This window comes from Paroedura picta, chromosome 4 (assembly GCF_049243985.1).
Source record: "Paroedura picta isolate Pp20150507F chromosome 4, Ppicta_v3.0, whole genome shotgun sequence".
In the NCBI taxonomy this organism is placed as follows: domain Eukaryota; kingdom Metazoa; phylum Chordata; class Lepidosauria; order Squamata; family Gekkonidae; genus Paroedura; species Paroedura picta.
This window is the reverse complement of record NC_135372.1, coordinates 84,920,342-84,932,987: the sequence shown is the minus strand read 5'-3', so window position 1 is coordinate 84,932,987 and position 12,646 is coordinate 84,920,342. Positions and strand designations below refer to the sequence as shown.

Genomic DNA, 12,646 nt, shown 5'->3' with positions numbered 1-12,646 from the left:
GCCCACCCATCCCCATTCACCCCTCACCTCCCCCCCCCGACACGTCCCTGAAGTCTGTATGATAAAGGGGTCGAAGAAATAATGGAAGGATGGCTGGATGGACATTCTATAGATATAAATGAAAAGAAAGGCAGTCTTGCCCGATTCTACTCCTTGCTGTTCCTCTGTCCTGCACTGTTTTCCATCTGCAGGGGCTCAGAAAACTCTTGGGGAGGAGAGTACAGAAGGAAGTATCTGCTTCTACCAACTGAACATCTGTAGGATGCACCCATTATTGTTGTTAACAAATGACTTTTGTAACACCAATGGCTACCTTCACTATAAAGTCTGTTTTATTCATCACACATAACAACTGTTAAACATAAGAGTGACAATTTTGGCACTAAAATCAGGAATACGGAAATAACCATTTCCAACCCAAGAGATTATTTAAAACATATTCTCTAATCATGCACACATTATGTAACAATTCAGATTAACAGGGCTACCCAACTTTTGCCAGTTTTATCTTAGTACTATTTGACCAAAGAAACTTTAATGCCAGAGGCACATTGCATTTCTACAAATTCTTTGAATTTTCTTCCACCAGAAAACTGCAAACTGATTTTTTTGTATAATACATATCTTGCACTATCTGCAGGTAAATAAATTTGTAAACCTTCCTCTAATTACACTTGTAAATAAACAACATGGAAAATATGTACAGTAAATGGATTTACCTATTACCAAAAGTGGATTTTAAATTTAAGTTCTGCACTTATTTCAAAAACCATTGTTCAGCTCCATTAGGGTTTCTCAAAAGGTCCAAAATATCACTTGTTCTGCAGTGGTTCAGTTCATTAAGCGATAAAATTAATTACAGTGAAAAAAATGTTACCAACTGTGTAGAGTCCCCATATCACAAACATTTGTATCTACCTGCAATATCAAACTATCAGATTAATATAATACTTCATAAATTATGGCAACAGGTTAGTGAACACCTCTCCAAGAATATATTTCCAAATGCAACAAGTTTAGGGTTGAATAATACAGGTATCTTTAACCGGTCCTATTAAATAAAAGAGTAAGGCCACCTGGGGAGGAGTTAGGGTGGGCCCTGTCCTGGATAAAAACTCAGAGGGCCCAATCAGGAGCTGCAAAGCGGTTCCTGATTGGGCCCTCCGAGTGTCCATCCAGGGCCAAGCAGCCAATGGGGAGGTGCGCAAAGTGCCTTCCTATTGGCCCCTTACCAGGACAGACTAAAATTCCATTCACCGAGCCCAGTCTGGCTGCCAGTCTGCTCCTGACCACCGCAGGGAGAGGAGGTCAGTAGGGCTTCCAAGGAGGTTGAGAACAGAGACTGCGCCAGCCCTTTTCGCCCCAAGGCTGTACTAACTGTCATGTCCAGCTGCAAATTGCCTCAGAACCCTGACAGAGCTGGCAGGAGGCTGGAGAGTGTCCCCCCCCCCTTCAGGCCTGCTGCGAATGAGCCTCTGACAGGCTCTGTCTGAGGGGAGGAGGCCTTTCCAAGAGCAACGCAGGAGAGCCTGAGGGCCTTCCTTTTGAGGGGGGGGACTTACCCCTTCTGCCAAACAGTTGGCTGACAGGGAGGCCACAGAAAAGCCCCTTCGCACTTAAAATACTGCTCTGCACGGAGGTTAGACACAGCCAAGCCATGTGTCTTTCTTCTTTGCAACTCTTTGCAGATTTGAGGCCACTGCACAGCATTATTCTGCAGACGAAACTGGCTCTTTGGTCTCCTGTTTCATCTGCACAACAACCCTGTGCAGTAGGCCTCAAGTCTTTCAATTCAACAACAACCTGTGTGGGAAGCCTTAAATGTTTCTTCTTTACCACAACCCTGTCCAAAGTAGCCCTTTCTGCCTGGGGAGCTGATATTTATACTCTGCAAGTGAGCTGTAATTCCAGGAGCTCTCCAGGCCACACCTGTAGGTTGGCTACCCCTGGGTTGAAAATATTCCTGGAGATTTGGAGGTGGGACTTCAAAATCGTACAATGCCTCAGAGTCCAGCCTTCAAATGAGCCATTTTTGCCTGCAGTTGGTAGGGAGTGGTGCAGGAGTGTCCCTCCTGGCCTATGGGTTATGGCCAGCCCTTACCAGCAACTGTTTGTATTCTGGGGCGCAGACAGGCAGACCAGCATCAGTCCTGTGAGTCTGGAAAGTGCAGGAAGATCTAAATACATATTTACAGCCTGAAACTAAATAGAGAACAAGTAAATGTCTGGAGACACATAGTAACTGAAATAGTAACTGGCAAATAACCTTGGCCTGGCAAATAAAAAAACAGTGTAAAAAACCTTACTAAGGTCAAGACTGCTGTGCACAGACAGTCTTCCTCTTAGGGTTGCCAGCTTCCCTGTGAGGCTCGCTACCCCACCTCCCTCATGGGGAGTCTGCTATGGGGAGAGAAGGGGAAGACGATTGGAAAATGCTTTGAGACACCTGAGGCCTGCTGGGTCACTGCGGCCCATTCCCAGTTCTCTCAGATCTCTCACAACCCCACATACCTCACAGGTTTACTATTGTGGAGAGATGAATGGAAAAGGTGTTTGTAAACCGCTTTGAGACTCCTTTGGGTAGTAAGCAATAGGGTACAAAAATCCGTTCTTCTAAGGATCAACCATGAAAGAAGCACGTGGGCACATAACATTTTACCAATAGTGAAAATATGGGAGACAGAAAGAACAGGGTGGACACCTGTGTACTGTGACTACCCCATGTGTATTAGGGCAGAGGGGCATTTCGGTGAATGTGGCCTAATTCACACAAGAAGGGAAATGACGCAGAACTGGGGGGAATTGGTTGCCATGTAATCTTCCCCTAAGAAGAGTCTCCAGTCTGATTTTCCCTTCACATATCTGAGGACATGGCTCTGGAAAGCTCATCTGTAACCACTATGCCACAATTCCCAAAGGTCAGCCCTCTCCCACAATCAACGAACATTCCACATCACAGGTTCTTGACACCCATATCTCCACACTCATGGCCTCATTTGCCACCATGCCACCACAACCTCCCACACAACACACATGACAACCCCATGCCCTTACAGACTGGACAACTCCTCCCCTTCCTCCTCCTACTGCCAAGCTCTAGCGCCCGTTGTATTCTTTGAGACAACGGGCTTTGCCCCTAGTTATTAATAATACAGATATAGGCATAGCAATGCAAATGGCTGGAAATTGACAGGCCTCCCTCTGGTCACCACCCCCAACACAAACACCCACACACAATACCGCACTCTGGGTTAACTAATGGAGGATGGATGGGGGCAGAGTTGAAACTAGTTTCAAATTATGTTTTAAACTGTATTTTGATTATTATATTTTATTGTTGTGAATTGCCCAAGCCCACTTGTGGGTATGGGTGGTATACAAATCTAAATAATAATAACAATAACAACAACAATAACAAAAAGTTAATAATAATAAGTTGATACTAATATGAATAATAGCAACTCTGAACAGGGCAGATAAAGAGCATTAGCAATGCAATCCTGAGAGTAAGCCTCAGAATAGACCTGAGTAGTCCTGCATGGGATGACCATAGTATTTCCTTAAATCACTTCATTCAGGGTAATGACGTAGGAACCTAACCTTGGGAAGAGAAAAGGAGACTGTTTGGAAAGTTGTGGCATGTGAGCCTACAAATTTACAGTAGAAGGCAATGATTCTTCCATTGTCTTAGGGGTGCGACAGGGGAGTGACACCTCACTATCCATGGAGGCACAGGTAACTAAGGTAGTCCACCAGGTCTGCTACCACCTTCACCAGGCAAGGCTACTAGCAACCTACCTGTCTCCCAAGCACCTGACCACAGTGATCCATGCAATGGTCACCTCCAGAACTGACTTCTGTAACTCGCTCTACGTGGGTCTGTCCTTGTTCGTGACCTGGAAATTGCAACTAGTGCAGAATAAGGCTGCAAGGGTCCTCACTGGCACATCTTGGAGGATCCATATTCAGCCAGTGCTGAGATAGCTGCATTGGTTGCCAGTTGTGGCCTGGATCCTGGTCAAGGTTTTGGTTTTTACCTTTAAGGCCCTTCACCTCCCCCATCCTTTCCTCTTCACCTCTTTGATAATTGGGGGAGGGATGGGATTTTTAGCCGTCATGTTAGTGGTTTGATGTCTTAATGGGAATTTTAATGGAGTTAGTTGTTGTGACCTGCCTCGAGCCTGTCGGGAGAGGTGGGAAATAAATCTAAAAAAAATAAAATAATAATAATAACAACAACAACAACAATAACAACAACAACAGTAATCTGGGACCCACATATCTGAGGGACTGCCTATCCCCCTATACCCCCGCAGGTCTCTGTGATCTGTGGGTAGTAACCTGCTGGTGATTCCAGGCCCCAGGGAATTTTGGTTGGCCGGGAACAGGGCCAGGGCTTTTTTGGTGTGGAATGAGCTCCCGGAGGAGCTGAGGGTCTTGCAGGAGCTTTTGGTGTTCCGCAGGGCATATCAGATGGAGCTCTTCCACCAGGTCTATGGTTGAGGTCAGCCCAGGAAGATTTGAGACCCCCCTGGCAGAGGAGAAGGAAAGATCTAGAATCTGGAAGTCCCCACCAGCCGACTATCACTGTAGGTGATGGGTTGGCCTGAGACTGGATGATAGCTAGTGCTATGGGATTTGGAACTGTCACCTGCATAGTGTTTTTTAATGGATATTTTAATGGGATGATATTGTATGTTTTATTGGAGGGGGGGGTTAGGTGACCCACCACAAGCCAATTTGCTGGGAGCAGTGGGATATAAATCAATACATACATACATTTTTACTGGAATATACATTTTACTGGAATAATAGAAATAACCCAAGATTCCTAATACAGGATACACAGCCCAAGTAAACCCTGTGTCTTCTAGCATGTTTTTCCCATTGTATTCCATTCCAGCTATCTATTTTTGGCAGCGCTATCAACTAATTGCATTTTTCCACAGGTGATATTTTAAAGATGTTAATGAAATACAGTTGCCCTGTCCAAATAGCACAGACAATTTATTCTTCAGAAAAGCATCTGAAGCCCATTACCTCACACAAGAGATATATGCAGATTGTTTACAGCAGCATTGTCAAGCATCACAACCTTTTTCTTGAAAGAGGGACAGCTCCAATCTTAAAATCCATGTTTTAAGAACCGCTCATATGCACTTGGCCCTAATATTTAAAATAAACCATGCTACAGAAAACAGAATTAAGGCATGGCCACAAACCTTGTGAATCCCTCAAACAGTATACATTGTGGGCTACTATCTGGCTACAAACAGAAATTAACAAAGGAGCAAGTCAGTACCCATTGGATTTAAAGAAATTTTTCTTTACAGAAAGTAGCAATTTTCAAGGAAGTTCAAAGCTACCTCCTTCAACAAGCAACACAGTAAAAACCACTTATTTGTGTCTGATACATTAAACATTTCCTTTCTTCACTACTTAAGTTCAGGCAGTGAGAAGATTTCAGGAAACTGTTGATCAATGAAAAGATTGCTGTGCCTTGCACATAATAGGCCAGGAACCAAACTGCTTCCTGGATTGAGTATACCAGGTACAATATCAGAGAAAAAAATATGCAAATGTAAATGCATGTATATAATGCTGTTAGGTTCATGTTCAGAGATGTCCTTTTGCATCAAATGCTTACGATGGGTGTCATTTGGTTATAAAATCCAGACACAACAGAAATTCCGTATTCATTAATTTGTATGAATTGACCACGCTCAAAGGAGACCTAGCTAATATCATTATACATTTCAAATATTGCATTTTCTTGCATCTAAATGTCTGGTGTCATATACAATGCTTGGTGTATGTGCAAGGGAGATTTAGATACCACTTCATGGACACTGCTTCTTAAAAAAATAGCACATGCAACGGGGTGGTGTGAACACCCACCTGCGCTCATATGGACCAATATAACCCTCACTGCATATTCACTGTCTTTATGATAATGTCTCTGTAATGTTCAAACTATTTTTTGCAGATGCAACTGTGACTATAACGCAGTCTGAAGCAAAGAATTGCCTTACTCCCATCAACACTGTTAACCAATAATTTTCTAAACACAAGTGCACTATACACTTTAGCTTATTACAATCTCAAAACTCTTATGACTGGAATACCTCAAAAAAAAGATATAAGGTGGGGATCCACTCCTTACCTGGGAGAAGTTCAACCCATTTAATGGATGACATTGCTCTTCCACCCTCTCCACAGCACCTGTCTTTTTCTTTAGTTTCTCAGCCTCTTGGGCCAAATAGAGGTCAAGTACGGGGACTCCCCGAGAGCGAATGTCTGTCTCTGTCAGGGAGTTGACCATCAGCATTACCCAGACTGGTCTTTTACGTTCCCAATTTCCAGCTATGGCATTGAAGAGGTAATCGGCATAGAGACCTTTGCCCCGTTGGTCAGGGGTCATCCAGTGAGGCAGCATCAACTTAACATACTCAAGGTGGCGTTTAAGGCGGTGGTAAAGATCCTGGGGGAGCACATCTTGTAAATTCTCCCCATGGGGTAGCAGCTGACAACTGGCCAGGCCTGAGATTGTGTATGGATCAGTAAGGTCCAGCTCAAAGTAGACGTTGGTACTAGCCAGGAAAGCGGCCTTGGAATTCTCAGGGATAAAGCCCCAGACACGCGTGTAAGGCACGTGAATGGTGCCAAACAGATAGGCAGGAGGGTCCTTCCGTATTGTCCAGAGGAAAGAGTTGAGATGGCTTTGCTAGGAAAAGAAAAGAAGCAAGTCTGTTAAAATTGTGGTGAGACAATGTCCACCAAGCATCTTGCAGGATGAGTGATGCAATCGTGCATAGCAAGGCTATCCTGAAACAATTCACCCCAGTATAAGGCTGTAAAATGCTTTTATTATTATTATTATTATTTATTATTATTATTAGATTTATAGCCCGCCACTTTATAGCCCGCCACTTTAGTTTTTAGTCCTCATCCCAAATCTTAACTACACTGAAAGGAAAGCAAGTTTCACTGAAATCAACATCAGCATTTGTAGGACTGAGAGGGCATTTGCAATGGCTGGCCCTCTGGACATTGTGTGTGTGTGTGTGTGCAAATGTGGTCAATATGTATCCATAATTTATTATTTATTTATTCATATTTATATACCGCCCTCCCCTAATTCCATCTATGTTGGAGTAATTATATTAAAGCCAACCTCAATATGCCTGGATAAATTATTTCTGCATTCATAGTCACGGGGGGGGGGGGGGAGAGAAGGATGATAAGGCTTAATGTTCAGTGTTACTGATGGCTATTTATTTACATTATTTATTATATTTATAGACTACCTTTCTCACTGAGACTCAAGACAGATTACACAATGTAAATCAATACAGCATGATGGGACATTCAATGAGCAATGAATCAAATTAGGATTGTAGAAATTTGAAACAAAGATGCAATATAACATAACAAAATGTAAACAATACATACAGCAACAGATAGTAATATATTATACACAGCAACAGAGTCCACAGTTCCTGTTACTAAGGTATAATCATCCTTTTGTGCCTCCCAGAAGGCAACTGCGTATAGACATACATGTCCCAGACTCCCAGGAAATTCTTGTGCACAAACACCATTATAATATATTCCCTGTGAATTATGAACCTTGGTGTACCATTAACACATAAACCCCTCATAATCACTGAAGCAGAATAATTTATCATAGGCTGTAACCCAAGGAGTAAGCCCAACAAAGTGTCCTAGGATTGCTCCCACAGTCCCAATCAATTAATTACTAGGTTGTGGATCTTGCTGGAAATAAATGCATCTCCAGCAAAGAAGAAAGAAAAGAAAAAGGGAGAGAGGGTTACAAAAGTGGTACAAATGACTAGTAGGATGCTTTCAGAGGACAGTTGTGTTGCTCTGCGGTAAAACTGTAAGATTTCAGTCCAGGAGCACCACAGAGATTAAGAATAGTTTCAGGGTCTAAATTTTCAGCATCAAAGGTCCCTTTCTCAAGCACAAGTAGAAATGGCTAATAGCAGAAGATCTGATAATAATCTAATATAAAGAGAAGAGGTAAAGGATTATTTAACCGATTTCAACCAAGTGATCAGTGTCTTCAAACTGCATGAATCACAACTGAAACATGCAATAATCATTTAATAAATTATATATTAAAAAATCTTGTTCACCTCTCACAAAAGAGCTTCAAAGGGCAAGTCCACACAAAAAATGTGCAGTTGGCTCTCACATGCCAAGATCCTTTCCTCTAAGCGGTACCCAAGAAGAGCCACGTGGTATTGTTACTTAATCACTGTTTAAAACTTAAAGCACCAATCATGTATTTCAGGCTGTAGGAGGTACAGTAGTAAAAACCGTGGCTCCTTTTTGGTAGTACTTCAGGTATTGGTCTGAAGCAGACCAAAGTCCAAGCCCAACAGCACTCTTAAGACCAACCAAGTTTTATTCAAGGTAGAAACTTTCGTGTGAAGAAGCGTGCCTGCACACCAAAGCTTATCCTTTGAAGAAAACCTGGTTGGTCCTAAAGGTGCTGCTGGACTCAAACTTTGTTCAGTTGGTAGAACTGATTCTATTCACACACACCCCACGCCAAATCGGCCCCTGGCAGGAGGATAAACATGTCTGGAGTAGGAGTCCGGTCAGTGGAGAGACGCCAGACGACCCGGGTCACTACTACGTGGCAATCGCGACTGACCATCGATTGGTGTCCCTTCTCGGTGATGGGGCAGGTGGGGAGGGCAGCGCCTCTCTCCTCTTCAGCGTTCCCAGCCCTGGACCCTCCTTAGGCTCCCCTCCGCCGCCCCCCCTCCCGCCGTCATTTCATGCGCCAACACGATCGCCGCCCTTTGGGGCAAAGCAGCGCAGCCTCGGCTTAATGCCCCCCCCCTCCCCGCACACACACGCACGCGCGCCGCGCGGCAGCCGCCCCCTCCCTCACCCCGCTCACCGATGGGGGCACCTCACAGCTCCCTGGGTCCGTCTGCTGCCGCCTCCTGGGCTCCGGGCGAGCCGACGCCGGCAGAAACCCCCCGACTACAAAGCACATCAGCGCCAGGTGGGGCTGCATCCTGTTCCTCCCGGGGGACCCGCCTCGCCGGCTGGCTCGGAGGTAACTCGCCGCCCGGTCTTGCCTCGGGTGCCTCGGTCCCGGCCGGCCTCAAGAGCGGGCAGCCGCGTCCGCATCTGACAAGTGCAAGAAGCGAAGAGTCGGTACTAGCTTTGCCGCTCTGCTGGCCCCGAGAACAGGGACCTTAAACGGGCCCGCAAAGGCGAGCCCCAGGATCCCGGCTCTGGTCCCGAGCCTCCGCCATGCTTTGGGAGCAAAAGGGAATCTTCAAAGCGGTAACTTTCGGCGCTGCCCAGGAGTTGAGCTCTCCACCCCCACCCACCCCCCCTTCGGCGTTTAGAAGGAAGGAGGTGGGAAAGTTTTTTTTTTTTCCTTTTCCTGGAAAAGGGGGGTGGTGATGGGGTGTGGATCTTGGGATTTTTGGGGGATGGCGATACAGTTAGGGAATGCTATTTGAACACGCACCCGAAGGCGGGCGCTGCTGTGGATGTCATCATGTCAGTTGTGTGCGCTGCGAGGAAAAGCCAGCAGGCAACAACTTTCAGCAACTTTCCCAAACTTTTCTTCCCGTCCCGCTTTCAACTTTCAAGCGGCGGGCAAGCAGGCAGCGAACGACTCCCGCCACGAGAGGGCGCTTGCTTCATAAACAATGCTCGGAGTAGGTAAAGGTAAGTGAGGGCTGGCAAGGAGACAAACGCAAGGCTCAAAAAAACGAAATAGAATTATTTTTAAAAAGGGGGAGGGAGCTGAAATAATTTTTTCCGGCCGCGAACCTAGTACTCAATTAGCACAGGGCTTTGCTCAGAGACAAACTCTCCTTAAAATCAGGTGCAGTTTTTTCGGTCGGAAACACTAGTCTGCGAAGAGTAGTGACTCTGCGGTGTAGTAACAATGGGTGATGCCGTGCCCCGATGCAAAGTTACCGCCAGCAATTGGGATAGGCCTTTTCGGCCTACACCTAGGGTTGTGAACCTACGGATGGGAGGGCTGCGGAGTTCTCCCAGAATTGTAAGTCATTTGCGGACCATAGAGATCAGTTCTCCTACAGAAAATGGCTGCTTTGGAGAATGAATGCTATGGAATCACATATCTGCGGATCTCCCTCCCTTCCCTAAACTCTGCCCTTTTTAGGTTCCAGCCACAAATCTCCAGAAATTTCCCAACTTGAAATTGGCAACCTAACCTGCACCCACACCCAAACCAAGACTCAACAGCACTTCGAATGAAAGTATGGCCCAATGTGCCAGTGAAGTGTAAATGGGAAATTGCATGTTTGAACACAGTTCAAACACCCAGATCAAAAGTTTGCTGAGAGAGAACATTGAGAGAACAGACAGGTCAGTAATAACAGTGCTACAATCCCAGCTTTCTGTAACTTCCTCTTGCTTCTATGACTAGAAAGTTTTCAGTTCCTACACGTTCTCCCTTCAGCTGTACTGATACTTAAAAGAATAGAAGCTAGGTGCACCTGACTGGGCCTGAGGTTGCCAGCTCTTTACTGGCTCTCCCTTTAATAATACCAACCTGGTTTTCAGAAAAGCTTGAGCTGCCCATTTCCACTCATTAAGCCTTTATGGAAGGGGCAAGATATTTTTCTCCTGCCCATACCTTTCCTGGTACCTACCATGTGTTTTGTTTTTAGAAAATGGGTGGCACCAGATAGGGCTTTTCCAGGAGGAGGGGGAAAGTTTCTGTCTGAAAGGTTAAATTGGTACTCCTAAAATCTTGCCCATCCTTACTCCCTGATAGTTTGCAGTTTGCTCCACCTCCAGCAGCCATTTTAGGGTTGCACCCCCTACCCTGTGTCAGAATTCCAACAGAGCCTGCATGCTCAAAATGTTAAAGACAGAATATTGGAAGGGTGTGGTGTCAAGCAGCAGGATCAACACCTAGTCCAGCACCTTCTGCTTAGTTTATCCACCCTTCTTGGGGTCTGCTTGCCTTTGCCGAGCTACCAGAGTTGCTCTGGCATTATCTTGTTTGCCTTCCTATTAGGTTTGCCAAACTTCAAGTGGGACCTGGAGTTCTTCTGGAATCAGAATTTACCTCTAGGCTACAGAAATCAGTTCCCCTGGAGACAATTGCTTCTTTGGAAAGTAATTCTATGGTTTTATATTCCACTAAGGTCCCACCCCTAGCCTGGCACCTCCTTCCCCTCACTCAACTCTCAAATCTCTAGGTATTTCCCCAGCCAACGTTGACCACCCTCCTTGTCCTTTTTTGTCAGTAACTTGATGCTCTTGAATGGAAGGATTTTGCCACTGTGGATGGAGCCTAAACAGACTATGTGCAGAATAACTCAGATATGTTTTGTAGTCAGTTTTAGAATTCTCCAATGGGCCTGAATAAAAATGTCCTGCCCTTTTAACAGAGACTTAATGTGTGTAACTGGGATATTTTCTTCCTCCAGGCATTGGGCACCTCTAACACAAATTCATAAGAGGCTTAACTTCAGTCAATGGAAAATAGTTTTAGAACAGGAGTATAATATTCAGAACTTTGAGTTAGACACCCTTTCCAAACATCCTCTATGGCCATGTAATTTTTTTAAAATGTATCTTTCAATGTTAAATGTGTGAACTGGAAGTTTAGGCTGAAAGATTTTCCTGGGTCCAGTGAACTGCCGTTTATACGATGAGTGGCCCCATTAAAATAAATGGAGCAAAGAGTGAGTGGGATTTCCCTAAAACCAGCGTGCATAATAAAAGCTACATCATAGGTGTTGGCTACTGTGGTTATAGAGTTAAACACAGAATGAATGAAAGTTTGACATTAAAAACAAATCTGATTTGCTTTGCTTGGATTATATTTCTGCCTTCTGGTAATGAAAACAGCCTCTGTAATATCAGAGGGTTTAATACATCGAGAAAAATAAAACTCAGTGACTTATCAGACAGATCCTGGGCCAGGATATGCATGGTGAATAGAAGAATTGGCTACACAATTAGAATTTATGTGGTTTCTGGAAAAGTTTAATAATTTAGGTGTTTTGTTAAAGATTAATAGTTGTCTCCATAAATTATTCCCTATCTTTATGGAAGCTGGGAGGTCAGTAACTGGAATTTATCTTATGATCAGTATTAGAACTTTCTCACTGGAACACTTTCTACCATGATATCTAAATGTTGGATCTGTTAACACGTGTTTTATTTCCATTTAAATCTCAATGGTTGTGGAATCTAGAGATGCCTGTGTCCAGGTAGTAACTGGGGATCCCCTAGAATTGCAGTTCACCTCCAGACTACAGACATCAGTTCCCCTGGAGAAAGTGGATGCTTTGGGGGGTGGGGGTTTCTATGGCATTATGCACCACTGCCTATCCCAGGCTCCATCCCTAACTCTCCAGGAATTGGATCTGGTATCCCTACCCCCACTCTCTAGCCAGAGGCCAGGAGAACATGGCAACCATAATGGAGTCCTATGCACACTTTTCTGGAAGAAAGTCCCATTGAATAAAATGATAATCATTTCCGAGTTGGCATGAACGTGATTACAATGTATTACATAGAACTAAGATGCACTGACATGCAGATGGTTTCCAAATCAATTAATCAATTCATGGTGCTATAAAAGAGATTATAAAAATCAAGA

At 44.5% G+C, this 12,646-nt stretch overlaps 1 protein-coding gene across 2 annotated transcripts in view; it reads right to left on the bottom strand.

Annotated features, from left to right (window-relative positions):
* The window catches only part of TRABD2B (TraB domain containing 2B), a 321,979-nt gene extending 312,631 nt beyond the window's left edge, over positions 1-9,348 (bottom strand). For both annotated transcript variants that reach the window (XM_077333817.1, XM_077333818.1), the window contains exons 1-2: positions 8,936-9,348; positions 6,164-6,724 (exon numbers count right to left, since the gene is read on the bottom strand). In XM_077333817.1, the coding sequence (XP_077189932.1) occupies positions 6,164-6,724; positions 8,936-9,055 (681 nt within the window). In that variant the 5' untranslated portion in view covers positions 9,056-9,348. The remainder of the gene's footprint in view (positions 1-6,163; positions 6,725-8,935) is intronic.
* Positions 9,349-12,646: the final 3,298 nt, after the last annotated feature.